At 31.2% G+C, this 23,444-nt stretch overlaps 4 protein-coding genes across 4 annotated transcripts; 1 reads left to right on the forward strand and 3 right to left on the reverse strand.

Annotated features, from left to right (window-relative positions):
- On the reverse strand, nt 1-1,434 carry LOC107427485 (HVA22-like protein i). Its single transcript, XM_016037862.4, has 5 exons — nt 1,222-1,434; nt 1,034-1,129; nt 751-807; nt 457-520; nt 1-332 (listed from the first exon to the last, which is right to left on the reverse strand). The coding sequence occupies exons 1-5, from the start codon at nt 1,251-1,253 to the stop codon at nt 87-89; spliced, it is 495 nt and encodes a 164-aa protein (XP_015893348.2). The 5' UTR covers nt 1,254-1,434; the 3' UTR covers nt 1-86.
- A 1,102-nt stretch (nt 1,435-2,536) lies between these two features.
- On the forward strand, nt 2,537-12,978 carry LOC107427483 (pentatricopeptide repeat-containing protein MRL1, chloroplastic). The gene is made up of 19 exons (XM_016037855.4): nt 2,537-3,034; nt 3,470-4,247; nt 4,409-4,643; nt 4,839-4,902; nt 4,985-5,129; nt 5,245-5,360; nt 5,926-6,054; nt 6,237-6,410; nt 6,768-6,932; nt 7,154-7,294; nt 7,779-7,878; nt 8,250-8,358; nt 8,468-8,559; nt 9,372-9,462; nt 9,996-10,227; nt 10,337-10,429; nt 10,944-10,992; nt 11,175-11,268; nt 12,085-12,978. The coding sequence occupies exons 1-19, from the start codon at nt 2,705-2,707 to the stop codon at nt 12,317-12,319; spliced, it is 3,372 nt and encodes a 1,123-aa protein (XP_015893341.2). The 5' UTR covers nt 2,537-2,704; the 3' UTR covers nt 12,320-12,978.
- A 1,836-nt stretch (nt 12,979-14,814) lies between these two features.
- On the reverse strand, nt 14,815-15,352 carry LOC107427415 (auxin-responsive protein SAUR21). Its single transcript, XM_016037803.4, has one exon. The coding sequence runs from the start codon at nt 15,303-15,305 to the stop codon at nt 15,006-15,008; it is 300 nt and encodes a 99-aa protein (XP_015893289.2). The 5' UTR covers nt 15,306-15,352; the 3' UTR covers nt 14,815-15,005.
- A 5,267-nt stretch (nt 15,353-20,619) lies between these two features.
- Nucleotides 20,620-20,955, reverse strand: LOC107427416 (auxin-responsive protein SAUR21). The gene has a single exon (XM_025077504.1). The coding sequence runs from the start codon at nt 20,953-20,955 to the stop codon at nt 20,620-20,622; it is 336 nt and encodes a 111-aa protein (XP_024933272.1).
- Between the last annotated feature and the right edge of the window lie 2,489 nt (nt 20,956-23,444).

Raw genomic sequence — 23,444 nt, forward strand, 5'->3', positions numbered from 1 at the left:
TTGGTAATAGCATTGTATATATGTGGTTTATATTGAATAGTTATATATAATACATACATATATCAATGTGCAGAGGAGAAGTAGTACTAGTTTTGTTTAGTATCTTGGGCTGCGGTGGCAGGTGGGTGAAGAAAAGCTTGCAAGGCAGAGAGTGAAGAAACATAACGAAAACTTTCAAGGAGACAGATCTGCGCAAAAGTCAATGACCTTCCCCAATACCGAACTATAGCATCCCCGGCCATCACTTTCACTTCCCTTATGCTTCTATCTATTTCTGCCTCATGCTCTACCAGAAATGGTTTTAGTAAGCTATTATATAAATATTCCGCCCCCTGAAAAACAATTAAACTAAATAAATAAACAATTCAAGTTCTTTTTATACTATATATATATATATATATATATATAATAAATATTCTAATAAATAATAACTAAATTCCACATATAAATGCATACTTTCATTTGGGAAGACAATAGATATATAAATAACGCCAACTTTGCTTCTGCATACATTGGTAACCTTCAAAACCATCAGAACACAATAAAATTGGATGAATCAGTTAACAAGCAGAATATATACTAAATAAAAATGTTTAGTTTATTATTTCTATTTTTTTGGAATGTTTGACTGTGATAAATTGTAATTTGACTCCATAAAGATTTTAAATAGTACAGTTTAAGCCATTACAGCCAAACAAGCCCCAAATATCTAGACTTCAAGAAAAATGAAAGGAAAGCTTGAATGCATACCAGGGGACAGAGGCATCCATGATTCTTTCAAGGACTGTAAAGATAGCAACTATGATCCTAACACAGCAAAAATCAATAATTTTTTGTGAGTTACAAGCCAGAAAATTGAAAATATATATGCATATATATTATATGATATAAATAAAATTTTGATGTAATAGAGATACATACTAATGTCATCGCGAACGTGATCGTTGAATTATATGTAATTTAAAATAATATATTCGCTATGTATGTGCCCGCACGTGTATATAAATTTGTAATATATTAGTGGTAAGATTACCAGTAATGGCACCATAGCCGAAGATGCTCAGTTTGAGGCTCGTTCTCCACGGTCTTGAAGCACTTGTAAGCCGGATATGCATAACCAAAAACCATCCTGCAACAACCAAATACTTTATAGAATAGAAAATAAATTAACAATGGAAATTAAATTAACTAATTAAAAACTAAGCAACATGGTTTACATACAGAATGGCCCGACAGAGAAAATGTCCCAACATTGCCGTTTGCCACTTCAATTGGTTTGATCTTTCTTTGTTATATTTTTCTTCTTTAATTTCGTTACAACTTAAGAGGTTTAATGTAAAAAAAAAAAAAAAAGAATTATATATTTGTGAGAATTTGATTCTTCTACACTTTGGCAGAGAAAGTATATATGCAAGAAGTGACTTCCTCAAAGAGAGAAAGAAGAGTACTCAGGATAAATTGATGAATTTATACGACTTTCTTTCGAAGAGTTAAACCGCACTTTAAAAAAAAAAAAAAAAAATTAATGTGTACGTCGTCAATTGACTCCATTCCACGAAAAGGTACTAATTCTTTCGCCGGTTATTTTAATATTTTCACAAATAGGGATTTATTATAGTTTTCCAAACGGGTCGGATTTTTTTTCATGGGCGGAAAAACCAAACCGTGTGAATTTTGGGCGGGATCTTGGAGGTCGTTTCAATACCAATGTACAAGTCCTTCTGTATCAACCAAAAAAAAAAAAGGGGAACTCCTTCAAGAAAGGGGAAAAAAATAGTTTTTGATTATTTTGTAAAATAATTTTTTTGGAAAAGTAAAATAAAAATTAATAACATTTAAAAAATATTTCTATAAAAAAAAGAAAAGAAAGAAAGAAATATATAATTTGTTTTTTTTGAAATTATAAATTTTTTTGTTATAGTTACCAAATTTGTTAACAAATTTTTTTATGCCAAATGATACATAATGTGGTAGTATGTTGTTGATTGACAAACTAATTAAAAATAAAAATTATATTATATCCATTATAGAGTTTTAATTTATAGTAGTTTTTTTTTTTTCCTTTTCCTTTTAGTTAAATAAAAAAAAATTATATATTAACGTAATAATTAATTATTGATGACTTTTCAAGAGATGATGTTGAGCAAAAGTCAAGGGCCAAACGACTCCAAAGATGTTAAAACGGTGGCTGACAAATGACGGAACGACACCAAGTGGGCATTCATCAAATTATTGAGGCAGCAGCAGAAGGAAATTAAATTAAAAAAAAAAAAAAAATATATATATATATATATATCTTCAGGAAAATTGGCATCAGAAATTAGACTACGACAAGGCATGGTCGTTTAAAAGCGGATCGCCTAAAACGACATGAAAAAGCTGGTCGTTGGAACTAGCAGGAGGAGGATGATGAGATAGCCACCAGTAATAACGAGAAACAGAATTCTTGGGAGTAGAGCGTAGACAGACAGAAAAAAATGGAAAGCAAAGGGAATAGTGCCACGTAAGCAACGAAATGGATGAGCAAAAACCATACCACCAAACAAATTAAAAACTAAAACCAACTTTAAAAACAGAAACGTTGAGTCTCTCTCTCTCTCTCTACACTCAGTCACTCCTTCTTCTCCTTCCTATCCTGATATCCAACCCACTCTCTCTCTCCCTCTCTCTCTATCTATCTATCTTCCTCTGCAAATTTTCATCCATGGACGTGAGCTTCTCAGCGAAGCCTCAAATTCTGACTCTGTTTTCGTACAACCACTTCGCTTCTACTTCTTCTTCTCTTTCCCCTTCAAAACTCCGATCAATCCGAAGTGAATTTCTCGGCTGCGGTCATAACCTCAGGCCTCCAGGTGGTCTTCTTCGCTATCGGAGAAGGAATGGGAAGTTAGGACCTTACTTTTACTCCACTCGTTTTCGCTTCAGAGCTTCTCTCACTTCTCATTCGGTTCTAGTCGTTGTCGCTGTGGTTACTTTCTCTGCTGTTTCCATTTTCTACTGGAATCGATTTCGGTCCAAGAAGAATGCCAAAATGGTCAGTTTTCAACTTTGAATTTAGTTCTTTTTTTTTTTTTTTTTTTTGGTTATTAATTTCTTTCTTTTAACTCACCACCTTATGGAATGTGTTATTTGCTTCCTAATTAGTTATGGAGTTTGTGAGTTAATGTTTCTAGTAACTGAGTGATTACATTTGGTTTTCCAAAAAATGATAGATGTTATCTTAAATTGTTTGTACTCGAAGGAGATTTTATATTTAATGGAGCATTTAATTGCTTGAACTTAGCATTTAATTCTATAATTACGTGTGAATTTCGCTGTTGTTGTTGTTGTTGTTGTTGTTGGGTTTTTTTTTTTTTTTTTTTTTTAATTTTTTTAATGGTGTTTTTTGAAGTTGTAGCTGATTTCATAGATGGATTTGGCTGTGTTTGCGAATTTCCTAACTAATTTTTGATATTTATGATGATGATAGGCGTGGGGACCTCCGAATTTTGCTTTGCCTGAACTAGGCAGAAATTTTAAGAACCAGGACATGGAGAGCCAGATTCTGGGTCTTGGAGATTTTCATGATGTGAAAGTTCATAAAATGCTGGAGAATGAAATCCGAGAGAAAAGCCATGCATCTGAGGATAAAGAGGCCCAACTGCAGTATCAGAAATCTGCTTGGGTTCACGAAGAGGCTCTAATCGCCAACTCAGTACAGTCACCAGGTTCCAATAATGTAGTTGCTTCTAGTGTCGGGGATATTGATATTGCCTTTTCAAATAACTCTGAAGTTATGGATAAGTCTCTTTCAACTGCGTTTTCGATATCAGCTACTCTGCAATCTCTTCATTTACCCCATGAATTGACTGGATTGCAATTGGAAGAATTACAAGAGAAAATTGAGTCCGACTCTGGGTTTGATGGCGAAATGGGTGAATCTAAGTTGAGCAATGGTTCTATTCATGTAAATAATTCACTTGCAGGATTGCATGAACATAAAAATGAAAAGAATGAACTTGATGAGGAGGGAAAAACTGCCACCTATGTTAATGTCCTTCTTGGAGAACCGGCTAGAGAAGAGCTTTACATGTTTTATGAGGCAAACAGGTCCAAATCGATGACTAAAAATTTAGAAAACTTGAATGGTAAAAGAACACTTTCTTCCCATGCCTCCCTTTTGGATGGCAGTACATTCTCTTCATCATTGAAGAACAACATCTTAGATGGAGCAGATGTATCTGCTCAGGTTTCCCCTAAAATATCAGGTAATTGCATTGAAAAAAAAAAAAAATGATACTTCCTATTTGTTTTATTCACGTAGAGTAGAGTATTCATTTTCCACCTAGCGCTATTTTACAGCAGGCAGTTCCATAATTTTGAGTTTCCCCATTGTACTGACTTTGTATAAAGGGTCTTTGTTCTTCAGAGTATGTTGAAGGAAAAATACCTTCTGCAAGTTACAAATCAGGTCATCCCTGCAGTAGAAAAGACTCGGGAAAAGGCAATGGACATTCAAGGAATAATGAAGAAACAAGACATTTTACTCAGAATAATCACAAAATTTTGCCCCTGCTCCCTGACCTAAATGAGTTGAATGTCGATGATAGACATCATACTTCAGAGCAATTAAGTGCTTATAACCGTTTGCTGAAGGATGGGAGGTATCTTGCTATCATTCTTGAGAAATTACACGTAGCATACAGTTTGTTGATGATAGCTTTAAAATCTTCTAATTTAAACTGTAAAAGAAAGTTTGTTTGTTATTTTATGATGATAGAATCTGTATGAAGATTTTTCCTTTTAACAAATTTTTTTTCACCCTAGAGCTTATCATTGAGTAACGTGGCTTCTATTAGGTTAACTGACTCTGTTGAACTGCTTGAAGATATGGAAAGAAGGGGTTTGTTAGACATGAATAAGGTGAGAATTTGTCCCTTTAGCTGTTAATCCTCATGTTTGTGCACATAGAGATTTCGTTTTTATTATATTCTCTAATTTTCAGGTTTACCATGCAAAGTTTTTCAAAATATGCAAAAGTCAAAAGGCTATTAATGAAGCTTTCCGTTACTTCAAATTGATTACTAATCCAACATTGAGTACATTTAATATGCTCATGTCTGTCTGTGCAAGCTCTCAATATTCAGAGGGTAAGTTAAATTCCATCTGCCACTTCTATTTATCTGGTTCCTGGATACTTTGTTAGGGCCTTTCATTGTTACATAAATGTGCCACAAATTAATTATTTCTGTATTGTGCTTTTAGGCGCGTTCCAGGTTCTGAGACTTGCCCAGGATGCTGGATTAAAAGCTGACTGCAAACTTTACACTACCCTAATATCTACTTGTGCTAAGAGTGGCAAAGTTGATGCAATGTTTAAAGTATGATATTTGCCCTGGGGTTTTAACTGAGGTTCCATGCTTAATTTTTGGACGTATTTTCTTTTGTCATATTTATGCAATTAATGTGATGGATTAATTTTCTGTCTAAATGCTTGTTGTCTTTATGTTCATCACCAAATGGGGTGGACAAAACAGCTCAACTGGCTGGTTTCAGGAGTAAAAAACAAAAAAAAAAAAAAAAAAAAACTTTTCTTTTCCGTTCCTATGTGAGAGCCTGAAGCTGAAATCTTCCTCACAATTATGGAATACCATCCAACTGAGATTGTTTCAGAATTAACCATGAAAACTAATATTGGTGGAATTCACATATATCTCAGCTGTAATTCTATTGGAAATCTTTATATATGATGAGATTTACTGTGACTTATTTTGGATTCAGGATTTATTCTGTTTAAACTTTAAAACATTTGTTTATTGCCTGATTTTGTAACTTATGAGCTGTTAAGTAGTCATTTTCCATTGTCTATGTTAAAAAAAAAAAAAAATGGTTATTATGTGTCAATGATTTTTTATGTTAATTGAACCACATGGTATTGTTCATTAGGTGTTTCATGAGATGGTTAATGCTGGTGTGGAACCAAATGTTCACACATATGGTGCGCTTATTGATGGTTGTGCTAGAGCTGGGCAAGTAGCCAAGGCATTTGGTGCTTATGGTATAATGAGGTCTAAGGTATGATTCTAGTCAGAAACACTGTAGTCTTTTTTGTTGTTGCCGCTTTTTTTTTCCCCCCCTCCCAGTAGGTTCTTGTTGATTTCTGGGTGAAGGTTTCAGTCCATTTTCTTCTTTTGCAATGCATAATGATCTCAACTTCTGGATAAGCATTAATGCCGATAAGATGTTATATGCAGTAGAATGTGAAGCCAGATCGAGTTGTATTCAATGCGCTTATTACAGCATGTGGTCAATCAGGAGCTGTTGATCGTGCTTTTGATGTGTTATCAGAAATGACAACGGAGACACAGCCTATAGACCCTGATCATATAACTATTGGTGCATTGATAAAGGCTTGCATGAATGCTGGTCAGGTAGGATTTCTCATTAGGGAAAATATAATTGGACTCCTTTGTTGTTCAACATAATTACAGAGAGCTACCAATGGTTTTACAACTAGCTAGATTCCATCATTTGAAACAAATTTTAGGTGGGAATAAGGGAGTTAATTGGTAATTTAAAACAATTAGGGTTAGGGATAAATTGAATAAATTGTAAAATTATTGGTGCCTTCCTGTATCTATACAAAATTTGAGGGGAGGTTGATAAAATTATCCCTTTTTCCTGTCTTCCAAAAAGTTTGGGTGCATTTTCTTCATGGTTGTTTGCAGTGTTTCATCGCATATGTGTTTCTTGATTTTCATTAACATTGAACTCTGTATTGTTTCTAGGTCGATCGAGCGCAAGAAGTGTATAAGATGATCCATAAATATAAGATTAAGGGCACCCCAGAGGTTTACACAATTGCTGTAAATTGTTGCAGCCAAACTGGTGATTGGGAGTTTGCACGCAATGTGTATGATGACATGACTAAGAAAGGTGTGATCCCTGATGAGGTAATCTCGCTATCATTAGTTGTTTCTCATCAATTGACTAGCACGATATTGTTTTTGATGTGTACTAGTATGCATTTAGTAAATGTACAGTTTTGATAAGTATACCTGCATATCTTTTGTACATGTGATTTTTGCTCTCAGTTTCCATTTATATAATCTCTTGTTCCAATTTGAATGGTTCCTTGCAAGTTTTTTCAATTTTTTTTTTTTTTTTTTGGCAGATGTTTCTCAGTGCATTAATAGATGTTGCAGGACATGCTGGTAACCTAGATGATGCCTTTGAAATCCTACAAGAAGTTAGCAATCAAGGAGTACATGCTGGAATTATGTCATATAGTTCATTGATGGGAGCCTGTTGCAATGTATGTATCACCAAAGCAATCTGATCGGAAAAGTTGTTTTAATTAGCACAGATGATTCCTCTCTGTGTTTCAAAAAGTAGTCTTGAAAATATATACTGAAAATGAATATCTATTCAGAAATTTCTACACTTATCTATGGAGCATGTACATTAGAGGATATTGTGCTCCCACTAAACCCCCACCAAATTTTGGTACTGAAGGCTTATACTTATTAAAAGTTCTTTAATATTTTTCTAACTTTGACTCTAACAGGGTACCTTACAGGCCACTTCTTCCAATCACAGGTGAAAGTATAAGTTTGTTAGGATACTTTCCAATTTTGAAACTTATACTTTCGCCTCAGGTTGGCAGAAGTGGCATGTAGGTCTAGGTGTCTAGGCATATACTTACCTAGCTATGCAGTCATAAAATGATGAGAAATTTCTTCATAAGTTTCTGCTGAGCTTGCTGTAATAACAAAGAAGTTTCTCATTAATTGTTCCAGGCCAAAAATTGGCAGAAAGCACTCGAGCTATATGGCAATCTCAAGTCTATGAAATTGGAGCTAACTGTTTCCACTGTCAATGCTTTGATCACTGCACTGTGTAAGCAATTGTTCTTTCCAGTGTCTTTTATTTTAAGCAGCCTAGCACCTAGCATGGCATAAAATTTCAGCGTATCTACTTTATGAAATTGCAAAAAACCTTTCCACCAGAATAGAGACCTAAATTATTTTAGATTTTGGAGAAGTTTTCTGCCAACTTTCGTGAGAAATTTGATGTGTAAGCTTAAATAAAAAAGAATGGAATATTGTAGTTCTCAATTTTGTTTCTCATCTCAGCATTATGTGAATATCAGTTTTATTAAAATTAATTTGAAACATGTTTAGGGTTATATGAATTATTTGAGTGAATACCACCAATTTTAAACGAAAATGGGATGTTAATGCTACATCGTTATATTTCTTCCACTGCAGGCGATGGTGATCAACTGGAGAAGGCTATAGAAGTTCTCTCAGAAATGAAGGCTATAGGATTGTGCCCAGATAGCATAACATATTCTGTGCTAGTGGTAGCATGTGATAGGTGAGTATTCTAGAGCTGGATCTAGTGTTAAGCAAACTTATCTCTGCATATAAATTTGTTTCTGATGAACTCAAAATGTTATGTCGTTATTTCTGCACCATACTTGTAGGAAGGATGATCTAGAAGCAGGCCTGATGCTCCTCTCTCAAGCAAAAAAGGATGGGATTCCCCTCAATCTCACTATGTGTAGATGCATAATTGGTAAGTTTGTTGTACTTAGTAATTTTAGCTCTATTGTTCTACCCTTGATCATGTATTTCTATTCTGTTGTACTTAATAATTTTAGCTCTGTTGTTGCACCCTTGATCATGTATTTTCATTCTGTTCTATGTGGCATCAAAATGAGTAGAATCTTCCTCTCCTGTTCTTTTGTCATTTAAATTAATTTCTAAATTAATGCAATTTTAGGAGTTTAAAAATTGGAAATAGTTTTGTTAAAACTATTACTATTGTAAACTTTATAGTCGGGCCCAATCTTATTAGCTTATGTTTTGGGGATTAATGGTAACTGGTAACTTAACATTTACATAGCCTTTTATTTATTATTTATAAAATCATGTGTTAGAATTAGTAACCCTCAATTATTTCAATTAATTAATCTGCATGTATAAGGCACTGGCCTACAAGTGAGTAGGAATGTCAAAACTACTATTAGTGTTTGAAAAATCCAGGGCACTTTCTGTCCCTGCTAGCAAAATATCAGCAACTTGCATTCTTTGAATTTCTAATGCTTCAATTCATGATGTTAACTTTACCAGTTTTTGGTGGTTCTTCTCTTATTTATAATAGCATGTAACATATACATACGTACACATACATGCATATATCCGTTTCATTCCATTGACTCTATGGTCTGCTACTATCAGCTTTAAGGAAAGAGATACTGGATTTTGAAGTTTTGGTGGTTTATTGTTGTTAATATTTTTGGAAACTTGAAGCATGTTAAATTATTATTGCTATTGGTGTTTGCTGTTTATGAATTTTCTTTATTGTTTTATTAAATCTTTTTGAAGGCATGTGCCTACGGAGATTCGAGAAGGCTTGTACAGTTGGTGAGCCAGTTTTTTCATTTAACTCAGGCCAGCTACAAGTTGAAAATAAATGGTATTTGATACTTCACCTTCTGTTCAAATTTTCCTAGGATTCTTTAATTTTGGGAAATAAAAGCAACATATATGAGTATGTACCTGCAGAGGGTAATTTTATCTTGCATAATTGTAAAACGCTTATTTTTACTTTCTGTTTTTTAACTTTTTGGAAAAGTAAGTGCAACAATTATGTAAGACTGCTTCCATTGACCATGAAATGGTACCTTATGTATAGTCCACAAAGTGATGCATTTGTTGATGTCTTATTTATGACACCAGACTTTAATTTTCAATTGATAAAAAGCACTGAAAAGTGAGAACATTAGAATAATTTTTTTAATTGTACTTGGATAACAAATCTTATTTTTTTCTTCCTATAATTTCACTTATTGTATGGGATAATAGAATTTAAAAGATAAATACTGGTAACTCACTGATCTAATTTGTCTACATGCTATGAAGTTTCCTAAGTTTGGATTATTGGTTATGTTATTCTTGGGTATGTTATATTCTACTTAACAATATCTGTGCTACTGAATTAATCTACAGGACATCATCAGCCTTAATGGTTTACCGTGAAACAATTGTAGCTGGTGTGATGCCTACAATTGAGGTACTATCACAAGTTTTGGGATGCTTGCGGCTCCCTTATGATGCTTCCTTGAAAAATAGGCTCATTGAGAATATGGGTGTAAGTGCTGACACATCAAGACCGTCAAAGCTTTATTCATTGATAGATGGATTTTGTGAATATGATCCCCGTGCTTTTTCGTTACTTGAGGTTAGTTGGGCTGATATATATATATATATATATGTATATTTTTAATTGGACACATGTACTGTGTGATGAAACTAGCTTGCAACCATCTAATATTATAATGCAATCTCAGGAAGCTGCTTCTATTGGAATTGTTCAATGTGTATCCTTCAAAGAAAGTCCGGTTGTTGTTGATGCAAGGAAATTAGAAACTCATACAGCTGAGGTGAGTCTATCCATAGTAAAGTCAACGTTTTAACTATGGTTGTTAGGTTTACAAAATTTCTGTATCCTTTATAGAGAATTATCATGCTCATCAACATCTATAAAAGGGGGGGAAAAAATTGTTTAAACCTGAAGTAATACGGATTATATGACTATAATTTCATGTAACTGTTTGAATTTTGGAAAGCTTCCAAACTTTTTATATTTTTCATAATTGACAGTTGATCATTTTACATTCGACAAACAGACTTTACATGTTTTGTGGTCTGTCTTTATCCAATGCTTCCTTCCTTATATGCTAATTATATTTTTCCATTTTCTTTCTTTTCTTGTTTTATTTAAAGACTTGCTGCAGCTATATTTTATTCTTCTATCTCTTCTGTTTTGCTAAGTGCTGCAAGATCTCTTTTTCCCCTATTTTCATTCACCAACAACAGCACAGTGATTCTTTTAAAGATTCAGACATAGAAGCTGAAATTTTCATATTAATCAAATCTTACTTTAAAACTTCCCAGGTGTACCTTTTAACTGTGTTGAGAGCCCTCAAGCATCGGCTTGCTGCTGGTAAGATAGTCTCGTTATTCTTTACTTTTTTTCTTCTGAGATTTTGATATTTTGATATTTTTCAGCTTTTGAGTGTGCTTGCTAAAATGGATGAATTGTGCTGGGTATAAAGGAGTGAAAAATTTTCCCCTGTACAATAATTTAGATGGATACTTACTGCCAACCTTTTTTTCTTGTTGCAGGTTCAAAGTTACCTAACATAACCATTTTAGTGCCTGTTGAGAAGACGCAAATTATATCTCCCAAAGGGGAGAAGACAATCAACCTTGCAGGAAGGTGAGAGTAGGTTATCAATTACTAAAAGCAATCAAATGCCTGTTCACTGAACTTCTTTGTCTGTTTCCTAAAGATAAAAATGTATAGTAGAATTTGTTGTATGGGTAAAAGAACCGACAAGATGGCTGCATATGTATTTTCTTGCCTGCATATGTATTGTGTAGCTACAAGTTATGAAATTTATACATATAGCCAAATGGCACGCTTGGTTGTTCAATCACAAATATTTATAAAATGATTATTTCAATTTTCATAAGAAATTGAAGAAAAAGGAAAATAAAATTTATTAATCTGCATTTGGAAATGTTTATTTGATATCATGTATTTAATCTGCATCCACCTTCATGGACCACTTTTGGCTATAAATGGTTATAGAAGTTTCAGCTGGTGTACATTTGAATTGTACTATAAGTGATGGTCACGAGAAAATATCACATGAATACTTTTGATTGATCAAACTCAATAATGCAATACTATATTTTTAACTAGCTCAGCATTGCAATTCCTGGGATACCATCTTATAGAGTTGTGTCTGCCACATGCTGATGGTACCTATAACTAAGACATGCATTTAATTGTGGTTTTCATATGTGCCTGCAAGGATTTTGTCATGGAAAGAAGCAAAGATGTAGTAATGATCTCTATCTTAACATGGTATTCATATCTAATACTTAAATTTTATACATGTAATTATTTACAAGGTAGGATATTTTGGTACGGTCCATAATTTAGCAATCTGCTGACAGATGCATAATTTGCATTGATTGAAATTTTTATTATTTATTGCTATGAATGTGACATCTTTTGCTCTAACAGGGTTGGCCAGGCAGTTGCAGCATTATTGAGAAGGCTTAGGCTACCTTACCAAGGAAATGAATCCCATGGAAAAATCAGAATTAATGGCTTAGCCATGAAAAGATGGTTTCAGCCAAAGCTTGCTTCCCCTTTCAGTGGAAAACCAGAAGAACTAAGCTCACCTCAGTTCCGACTAGGAAGAGGAATTTCTCATCAGCAGCGTAACATTCGAACAGCCAATCTATCATTGGATTAAGGGGAGAAAAAGTTTATATTCTCCCTTGGGCATCTCATGAATTTTGCTTTACTTCAGCTGATGCTCTCTGAGTTTTGCTTTCCTATTTCTACCACAAACCCAACTCTCTACTCCATCTTCAGAAATTTTACATAGAAACTTTAAACATTAGTTGACAGCACTCTTCCTTTTGAGTATAAGATCTTAGCTGAGTTTCGTGAGCTGAGGAATAACAAAGCGAAAGGACCTTATGGACTTGAAAGTCAAATTCATGCTGAGAGGAGAGATGCATGGTGTAAGTATGAAAATTTCCATTTCGACATGTTCACTCAATACACACACCACCATTGCAGTTTCTTTCTTGTCTCCAGCAGCTTTCATTGGACGTCCGACTCGGTAGGCAATATAAGGGTCACTAAATCGCGAGGTTCTAAAGATGCTGTTGTAAGTTTGTCGAATAAAAGAGACAAACACATCTCTGTTGGCAGTATAGCTTCAGGCTCAGTTCTCTCTGCCTCTTTCTATTATTTTGTTTTCGGAATAAAGAGTAGAGAAGATATATATACATTTTTTTATATATATAAATATTTTGTTGCTGAGAAAATAAGTAACAATTTCCTTCTACAAACACAACTTTCTGTATGGTTTGCCAATGGACAGGATTGATTTATACTTAGAAATTTCTCAAAATCTGTTTACAGACAGAATAATTTTGGAGTAGATCCTAAAAATTGTATGAAAATAATCTGCAAAGTTCTTAATGTTCCACTAAGATTTTAAAGACTGAAACTCAATAATATCTTTTGTTCAACCAAAACAGAAAGCAACTCCACAGGTTTTGAATCTGTTGCTCATCAGCATGATCAACCCCACGGTTCAGCATGATCAACCCCACTTACCATGTGGTTGATGAAGCAGAGGTCCCCTGAAATAATCAAAAGGACATCCAAACGTTACATTCACATCAAACAAACAAATCAATAATAATAATAAAAATAAAAAAACAAAAAAAAAACAATCGCATGTGATGTTGTCTCTCGTAAAATTAAGGAACAAAATGCGAAAATTCCTAAAGCTATCAAGGCCCTCCTCTTTTTTTATCAATCTCGATTCTCGTATTGGTTGAAATTTGAATTTCCCTGTAATGTATATGATTGTTCCTAGAATGATTTATCTACTATTTTTTTTAACCCAAAAATCAATGCTAAGTTAGTTTATCATATCCTCACTCACTTTTGCATATAACTTCTTTTTTTCTTTTTAATGCAGTTGGGGTAACGTATATGTAAAAATGTATATACTTAATAACGATTATGGTTGCATAGGGAAACCTGATGACAGTAGAATAAATTTTTGGGGAAAATTTCATCTGCATTATGGGGTTTGATGAAAATTATTGATATAGATTTGAAAAAATCATCATTTATTTCGTGTGGTTTTGATAATTATCATATATTCGAAAAATTATCATTTATCTTGTGAGCTTTTGAGAATGATCATTTATTGTTATAAGAGTTGATTTTTGAAAAAAATTGATTTATGAAAAATCTACTTTACTCTTATGAATCAAAGTAAATATTACATAATTATTTACTTGATAATAGTATACATTAAAAAATATCATTTACTATAAATTTCATAATAAACAAACAATACAATTAAAAAATAATAACTAAATTATACGTTTTAATATATATGTATATATATATATATTAAAAAAGTCTCATAAAATAAAATTTTGATATTTATTTTAAAATTAAGGAGTAAAATAGAGCTTTTATAAATAAATTTACTCAAAAATAATAAATGATAAGTTTTCTAAACCTCGGGGTGTAATGGTTTTTAAAATTTGGAGATCGTTAATGAATTTTCATCAAATTTTAATAGAGTATATAATTTTATCTTATTTTATTTTTTTACTTTTCTCTTTAATAATTGGAGGGAAAAGGTTTCAGCACCAAATCTTAAATACAAAACTTATCAAGAAGGATCATTACAATTTCAAATGTTGTGAAAAGGCAATGACAAACTATCCTTTAAACATGAACCTTTTATGTGATTATAGGTTTATTATTATTATTATTTAAACATATTTGAATGTGATTGTTGTTGGGAAAGCTCAATATACTAAACAATATTAAAAAATTGCCTTACATTTATGACTTGACCTTTCCCTTCATCAGTTTTTCTTGTATTTAAAACAAAAATCTACCCAGGCCAAAATCTTTCCTTTGAGATTCTCTCATACGCATACTATAAGTCTATAACAGATACTAAATTTAAATCAAACTCTCACAACTAAAATTAAAAAAACTGTACTAAAGTAAATCTCATAATAATAATACTAAAAAACAAAATAATAATAATAATAATAATAATAATAACAATAATAATAAATTTAAAAAAAACGCAAAACAAAGAAAGAAGGATATAATTATTCAAAGTTGAAGATTTTTTCTCATTTCTCAAATGATGTTTTAGGTGGGAAGAAAAACAATTTCTTTCACCACCTAATATTTATAATATACATAAAAAAAGCCATCATTTTGATAATGGGTCTAGCTCTCTCCTACAATAAAACTCTTCTAAATCAACATACATCTAAGATTTTCTCAGAAAACAATATAAAGACAAAAAAAATAAATTGGGGCTCCTTCTTTTTTCTTCCATTTATTTTTTTATTTTTATTTTTTGTTTCCAAGAGGCATTATTCAGAAATCTGAGAAGTGAGATGAATGAAGGTGTCTTCCCTGCATGGGATAGTAAGACCACCCATTGGATGATCAAATCCAAACTCTTCCTCAGCTCTATTAAGCAACTCTCTGAATGAAGGATGGTTCAAATATGATATGGGAACCACAAATCTCTTCCTCTGAATCTCTCCCACATAAACTGCAATGTGCCCTTTTGGGACATTTGATTGATGGTGGTGATGATTTCTAGAAGGAAGAGATTGCAGTATTTTCAGACTTCTGGTTGGCAACCTCATAATGCCCATTTTCACCATAGAAGATTGCTCTGAATTATGAAGTTTTTGAAAGTAGTAGTGGTTTTTTTTTTTTTTTTTTTTGGGGGCTTTTAGGCTTTGTAGATTTATGATTATATTTTGTTAAGTATTTATAGGGGTGGGTATTTAGGAGATATACAATCTTCAAGTACGGCTGTGGTGTGGTGGGTGTGAGGTCAGAAAAGTGGAGAGCTCCTAGGTGTCAAGATAAAATCAGGTAATTTTTAAATCATGTATTTTTGAATCATCTATTTATATGATATTTTATAAATTTTTTAATATGACAAAAACTGTAATAATATTAAATTATATTAATAATTTTTTATGATATATAAAAATTTATAAAAAAATTATATAGAAATAAATGGATTAACAACCTACTCATTTTTTTCCCAGTATCTTTTACGAGGACCCATTTCTGTCAAACCCCCACATGGCTTTGCCCATTTACCTCAACAACTCTCTCTCTCTCTCTCTCTCTCTCTCTCTCTCTCTTTATATTTTTTTAACCAATAAATTATGAAGCTGAGCAAGCAGGTCCACTTGCTTCCATGGAGTTATGGTCCGATTAAACATTCGTGGCCAGCGTCACTGTGTTGGCCCAATTTTCAATGCACGAAAAACCATGGCCGTACACAGGAAAAAAAATGGACATATGCATGGAGAGAGATAGGTTTCCATTCCATGGCCATCGCTGCAAAAACTTGGTATAATGAGCCATTTATAGTAAAATATTTAATAATTCTTTGGTGTTGATAATTGTTTTGTGTTGATTCGCACCGTATAAAACTATAGATAGCTAGATTTAGATTGGACCTGATAATTGACAGTTGTATTAATAATATAATAGTTTCTGTGAGGACAATGGTTAAGTGCTAATTTTCAACCAAAAAAAAAAAAAGTGATTATTGTCTTGAATAATTATTCGAGTTGAAACTTTTCCATTTAGAATATTAAAGTAAAAGAAAAAAATAGTAATAATATAAGGTTGTCAGAAAGAGAAAGCATGCAAAGATGCCAACGGAATACCAGGATTGTTGATATGCAGGATATTTGGCCAATGAATTGAGACCCCAAAACTTTTTTTTTTTTTTTTTTTTCTTTTTTAATAAATCAATAAATGAATGAAATCATTACTGACCCATGAGAGGTCCTTAATTCAATTATTGATTAATTATCTGTGTTCATCAATATGCTTCACCATTATGCTAGCATTGAATGAGTTTAATAAATTAATAAATGAAATTAATTTTTATTTTTTTTTCCTTTTGAATTATTTGATGACATCTATGATCTACCTAAAGAAGGCCCATATGTTTCATTTGTTTATTTATTTTTAATTTTAAATAACCGGTTAACTGGAAGAAGAAAGTTTCCACTTTTGTGGCCTTATCCCTTAATTTCGTCCTTTTATCCTTCATGGATAAACTTTTTTTGTTAGATTTATGAAATCCGATAATGAGAAGTATACCACAACTAATTATTGGCATCAGTAATAGTATTATGAATTATGTAATTCAACTTTATTATGCTTAATTTTATAATAAGAATGATATTATATATAGTTTTAAAATAAAAAAAAATTATGCTTTACTTTTTAAGCCGATATATATTCTTCAACAAATGGGACAAATCATAAAATTTATTATAGAGTTAATTATTTGTCTACAAAAGAAGTATAACATTTGATTTCAAAAAAAATAAAATATATATATATATATATATATGTATATATATATATATATATATGTATTTGGTAACCATATTTAATTACCAACTCATCTTGTTATGATGCATATATAATTGGTAACAATTTGTAAATTGTTAGGAAGTGGACGATTTGTAAATTGTTAAGAAGAAAATTTTTGATATTTTTCAAAAACGTTCACATTTATTCTTGCATTGGAGATAACTCATCGATGGAGCAAGTGGATGATTTCAACTTCTAACAAGAGATAACAATAATAAAATTGAGAACTCTTCTTTTATTAAATTATATATGTATATATATATATATATTATTTCTTGGAAATAGAGGTTTTGATATCCCTGAAATAATAATAACACCGTTGGATTGTTCGCCGAAGACACCTTGCATGGAGAGAGTGTATTTACAAATAATAGTGTGCATTGGGCAAGTACTCTATGATTCCTATGAACTGTACTCTTTTATGTGTTATATAATTAGAGTACTTGTACTATGACTCATTGTATAATAGTTTTCTAGATTATTAGATGATTGCCTTTCATTAATGAACCCATTTGGAATGCAGGATTAGATTAGATTGAATTTAAACTATTTAAATTCATGTCAAATCAAATTTGGTTAAATTTAAAATTATCTAATTTGATGGGGTTATTTTTATATTTCATGGTTAATAACTTTAATTGAGACATTCATATTGAAAAAAAAAGAAAAAGATTACCCTGATTTTTTTTTTTTTTTTTTGGGGGAAGAATATTTAAATTGTCTCTTGATAGTATTTTAATTGAGTTGTAAGTAAACAAAAAGAGACTTTTTCCAGAAAAGAAAAAAAATCTTGCTATCTCCACATGTTTTACTGTAATAACGAGTTGCTCCAAACCAGTGAAACAATATTAAAAAGAAATTGAAACAACTATATACATATGTATATTGAATCTGATGTACTAAATAATTAATTAGCTCCTTCATTAATTTATACAGCTATATATATGTGTGTATATATATATATATATATATGAAAAAAAAGCAAAAAAAAAAAAAAAAAAAGAAAAGGAAAAATGTTACAGTGAAGCAGAGCTATAAATCATTTAAAGAAGAAGTGAGAGCAATAAAATATTGTTGAGCACAAGGAATGGTGATTCCACCCATTTGATGCTGAAATCCAAACTCTTCAGCAGCTTTCAACAATAAATCTTGGAACAAAGGATGCTTCAAGTATGTTATAGGAACCACAAATCTCTTCTTCTTTTCTTCTTCGTCTCCAACATAAATTGCAAAATGACCTTTTGGCACGACACCGCAACTAGAATTACTACTCGATGACCTCCTCTGATTATTGTATGGAAGATGATGATGATGTTTTCTCTGAATCATTTTTTTAGCATGAACAACCATCTCTGGAAAACAAACACTTCTTATCATTTTCTCAGAATGAATAATCACAAACACAAAGCACAAAACCCAGATATATAGCTATAATATAAATATACAGCAAAGGTTTTTCTCTAAACCCGAAACTTGTATTGCATATATATATTGGAGATAAGGGTCGGCTTATTTTCTTGCATTATAGAAATTGGTAGGTTTGTGTCATGTTGCAGCTGTCTCAAGTTGACTAAAAGTGACCAACATATATATTAATATATGTTGTACATTGTATATTTACTGTGAATAGAATAACTGGTTTCCATGCATCACCCACCGTTTATTTGTTTTCCACAACCATTCATGATTAGTACATGCCGGCTACCTATCATATGCACGCAGTGGCTGCTTACATTTTGGATTGGCAAGATACATGATATTCATCAAAACGATAAGATGGAATATCATTATTGTTTGGATTGATAAGATAAATATTAATACAATAATAAACTATTTCTTAATAACTTAAATTTTGAAAGAAATAATAACTTAATTGAATATCGATATATATAAATAAATAAATAAATAAATAAAAGTTATTGACATTTTAGATTTTAAACTTGACATCTCGATCCAAAATATAAAACACAAACTGTGAGATGAGTGTTAAAAGAGAAATAAATAGTTAAATCCATCTCATAATTATATAGCTTAAATTTTTGTGACAATTCAATCACATTATCTGATTGATACGGATGGCCACCGTTCAGAATTGCAAAGTACTGTACTAATTTCTGCCTTTTAAACTATTTTTTTATTAAAAAAATAAACTGTACTAGTGTACGTATACCTCCTTTGATTAATTAATTTTATACTTGTCTGAGATTTTCCGTGGTGGTCTTGACTTATAAATGGGTTTTTCTAGAAACCCCCCGAGTAATGAATAAATTTGATTATTATTCGGATCAATTACATTTTTGCACTTTGGCTTTTAAGATTTTAGGATTTAATTTTTCAATTTTTATAAATAGTAAGTGAGACAATTTTTAATTTTTTGAATTGGCATCTTCTTTTGCTCAATGGAATTGCTCATATCTATATACCTGAGCTGCTCAAAATTTAATTTACTGATGCTTTATTTATAAAATATATAATTAACATATTTTTTTATTTACATTTCTTCCCTTTTGGCTAAGATCAATGCCGATGCTTTTTATAATTGAAATCAAATGTACACGATGTACTTTTTCCTTCAGATATGGAAAAGTGTTTGACGTAGGAATCAGTGCATGCATGTCAGCGTTATATATATATATATATATATATATCTATTATACGCTGCAATATAGGTATATATATATATATTTACCCAAAAAAAAAAAATATATATATATATATATATATATTAACATATTGCATATTATATAATACAAATCTGTGTACATATATGAGGTGCAGAATATTACCCAAAAAAAAAAGAAAGAAAGAAAGAAAAGAGTGTGCAGAAGATGAATATAAAGCTCTCAGACTGGAAATTAAGACCAAGAGTACAATGCATGTGGCCGAGGAATGAATGCCCAGAAAAATTGGCAAGCTTGGCGACTAGATATCGTTTTCATGCGTGCCTGTCTTATCGAATATTTCTGTTTTGATGATGCAAACCCTGGCGTCATCACCAGTCAATACTAGTCTGCGTTTTTGGCTTCCCAATAAAAAAAAAACAAAAAAGGTTGCTGACGAATTTCTATTTTCTTTTTTCTTTTTTTCTTTTTGAAAAATAAAACTATAGTTTTATTTATTTTTTATTTTTTTATTTTTTTAAATTGCAAAATATGTAGGGCAAAATTTTATTTAAATACTCTTTTTTTTTTTTAAATTTTTGGTGATAGTTACACTTAAATTTGAAATTTTTGAAAAATCATTATAAATTTTCTATATTTTTTAAAAAGGTAAATTTATTAATTTTTATTAATTAATTTTAATAACTAAAAATTATAAAAAATTAATATTTGTAATCGAATAATATTGTAAAAATATAATTATGATCTTAATGTTAAAATTAAATGGTAAAAATTTACATGTTATCTCATAATAAGTAAACATCATAACGAAAACAAATTATAGTATAACACAAAAATATTGAATGATTTAAAATAATCCATTCCAACTATGTAATACAGTTAATATAATTCACAGTAACATATACTTACAGGGCAATATTCTAACAAAATTGGGATTATATTCTTATAGTAATAAGCTAGGCGTTGACTTTGAGGATTCACTAATTCGAGAAGTAAGATCAATGAAATCCTTCTCATCACAGGGAACAGTTAGACCACCCATTCCATGATCAAATCCAAACTCTTCAGCTGCCTTGTTCAACAAGTCTTTGAACAAAGGGTGTTTCAAGTAGGAAATAGGAACCACAAACCTCTTCCTCCTTTGTTCCTCATCATCACCAACATACACAGCAAAGTGCCCTGATCTGCAAGAAGAAGCACCGTGCTTCGAAGCTGCCGACCAGCGCTGAATGTGTTGCCTTGCATGAAGAACCGCATCGAGAAGACGTAGACCACCCATAATTGGCTTGGATAAGTACTTATCCAACAATGGTAGTAGTAGAGATTTTTTTTTTTTTTTTTTCAGATGAAAAATTCTCTGAAAGAAAATCGATGAGGGTTTTGATTCATAAAAGTGGGTATTTATAGGAGAAAAAGTTTTTATTAGAATGCAGTCAGGAGTAGAGTTCTGAATCAACATGTACTTTGTCCTTTTCAATTGGTTGCTAAGGAAACATGTACTTTTGTCCTTGCATGCATATATATCGGTAACCGCTTGTGTGATTCTGATATATGTTTCCGGCTTAACTTACATAAGTAGCAAATACTTTGCCCACAGTTTTCCATACAAACATGTCATATTATATATTTTGATTTTGATATTTTGGGAATATATATAGTTCCTAGCTATGGGAAACCTATGGACATAACGATTGCTAAGGATACAATTCTGTACATCTACCAATGACAACTTGTTAGAAAGTATATCATGTATATTTAACTAACCTATGAAGATATAATTTTTGTCCTTACAAGTACCATCATGTTTTTTTTTAATAGGTGGTACTGTAATTTGCACCTAACTATTTAAAAATTTGAATTATAATATTATATTGAATTCCTATTGATTCAAAAAATTAAGAATATATTTAATATGTATATATTTAATATGTATATACAGCATGTCGATTTATATTTATCTGTTTTATTAGCCACTTGTAACATCTAACATCTGTAACATCTTTCTCTATCTTCCAAACTATAGTAAATGATGGTTTTAGAAAACTATTTTCCAGTTTATAACCGAAAACTCGGTAGTATGATATAAGCTAACAGATAGTTTTCAGAAACAAACGCCAATATTCTTTTTTTTCAAATATTTCAAAAATAGATATAAAAAGCTGATGATGTCAGGTACAATATCTGGAAGCAACAACATGTGAATGGAGAGTGTATCTTCTTATCCATTAACAAATATTGGGAAAAACGCAGACAAAGAAAATAAATATAATCAGAAGAGGCAATTTGGCCCCAATAAAAAAATAAAGATAAATAATTAAGTATGTGAAAAATGTAATACTAGTCTTCCGAAATCTGGAAAGAAAGAATGATAAATTAGGAATGCCCCAGACAAGAGTTTTTTTTTTTTTTTAATTATTATTATTATTATTTTTTTAACATTAATTGCAAACATTGCTATTGGGCATTTTAAGGCCCAGAAAACCAACTGTACTATAAACACATATATTTCTTTTTTCATGACCCTTTTTGTTTAATCTCGAAACCAATTTGAGTTTTTTTCAGCTTTATGCACATACTGCGCCTGTTTCTTCCATTCGATGATTTCTTTTATTATGTATCGTTTGGTTGATTAATTTACAATTGTTATTATTTCAAATTCGAATCTTCCGTATTTTCAAATATTAAACCGAAATACTAATACTGTAGACTTTTCCCCATCGCCAACATATTAAAAAATAGGATATATTGACTGATCCATCCGGTCCACATTATCAAATTAATTGTATAATTTTATTAAGATTTTCATAAATCATATGATTTAATTCTTTTCAGTAATTAAACAACAGTTTTGGCGTTGGAGTATTTCAAATGTACAATTATTACAAATTAGCTAGTATTAAAATGTTTGAATAAACTTATTGAAGTGCTTCATAGTGAATTTAATTGAATTTAAACTGAATTGGAAATTAATTTAGGTTTAAGATTAGATTGGTAACTCAAGAAATACACATATGTTAATCCTGGTTGTAATTAACAAGTGAAATATTCTAACCTTTTCTTAGAAACTAAAAAATGAACATGTCTCTGATCAGGTGTTTGAATTGAGGTTTAAGAACTAGTAAATACATTTTGAGTATTCATATGATCAGATTAGTGTCAAGACAGGTTAGCTAATTAGCCACTCAAACAAAAGCTGTCTTTCACGGCCGATATCAATCCTGACCGTGTGGGCCGGGGGCACCAGCAGCAGTACTTTGACCAAATGAGAATCGAAATTCATAACAAGATGACAAAGAGTGGCCTATATATGTGATTGTGATGGTAAAGAACGTTTTTAGCGGGTTAACTACATGGTATTGGGCCACGGTACGTGTTTGCAATCCTGAGTTTTGGTCATTGTGCCATTTTTTGACATATAGCATTGGTAACTATGTATATACCATTAATAAACCCTAATTAACTCAATCATTTGAAACCCTAATTAACTCATCCCTGTTGTCAAGTGAGGTTCCTTTAATTTAGAGTTTGTTGTAATGAAAAAAAAGAAAAAAAAAGTGGAAAGCAAAATCTCCTTTTTAAATTTTGGCAATACTATATAATAAGTTAAAACAAATTATAAAAAATTAAAATTTAAAGAAGTAAATTATAAAATTATAAAAAAAAAACTAAAAATAGAAATTTAATTAAAGAATTAAAAAAATAACCGATCAAGATGAAGATTAAGATTAATTATGTAAAAACATGTTAAGTGTAATTCATCTGATAATA

The sequence above is a fragment of the Ziziphus jujuba genome, chromosome 9, assembly GCF_031755915.1.
Source record: "Ziziphus jujuba cultivar Dongzao chromosome 9, ASM3175591v1".
NCBI lineage: Eukaryota > Viridiplantae > Streptophyta > Magnoliopsida > Rosales > Rhamnaceae > Ziziphus > Ziziphus jujuba.

What these genes read in the sequence shown, in the direction of transcription:
- LOC107427483 (XM_016037855.4), top strand. Translation starts at nt 2,705, where the DNA reads ATGGACGTGAGCTTCTCAGCGAAGCCTCAAATTCTGACTCTGTTTTCG. An exon ending in CCAAGAAGAATGCCAAAATG is followed by an intron (nt 3,035 to 3,469) that starts GTCAGTTTTCAA and finishes TGATGATGATAG; the next exon opens with GCGTGGGGACCTCCGAATTT. An exon ending in AAGTTGATGCAATGTTTAAA is followed by an intron (nt 5,361 to 5,925) that starts GTATGATATTTG and finishes ATTGTTCATTAG; the next exon opens with GTGTTTCATGAGATGGTTAA.
- LOC107427416 (XM_025077504.1), bottom strand. Translation starts at nt 20,955, where the DNA reads ATGGGTGGTCTACGTCTTCTCGATGCGGTTCTTCATGCAAGGCAACAC.
- LOC107427415 (XM_016037803.4), bottom strand. Translation starts at nt 15,305, where the DNA reads ATGGTGAAAATGGGCATTATGAGGTTGCCAACCAGAAGTCTGAAAATA.
- LOC107427485 (XM_016037862.4), bottom strand. Translation starts at nt 1,253, where the DNA reads ATGTTGGGACATTTTCTCTGTCGGGCCATTCT. An exon ending in CGGCTATGGTGCCATTACTG is followed by an intron (nt 808 to 1,033) that starts GTAATCTTACCA and finishes TTGCTGTGTTAG; the next exon opens with GATCATAGTTGCTATCTTTA. An exon ending in TATTGTCTTCCCAAATGAAA is followed by an intron (nt 333 to 456) that starts GTATGCATTTAT and finishes ATTGTTTTTCAG; the next exon opens with GGGGCGGAATATTTATATAA.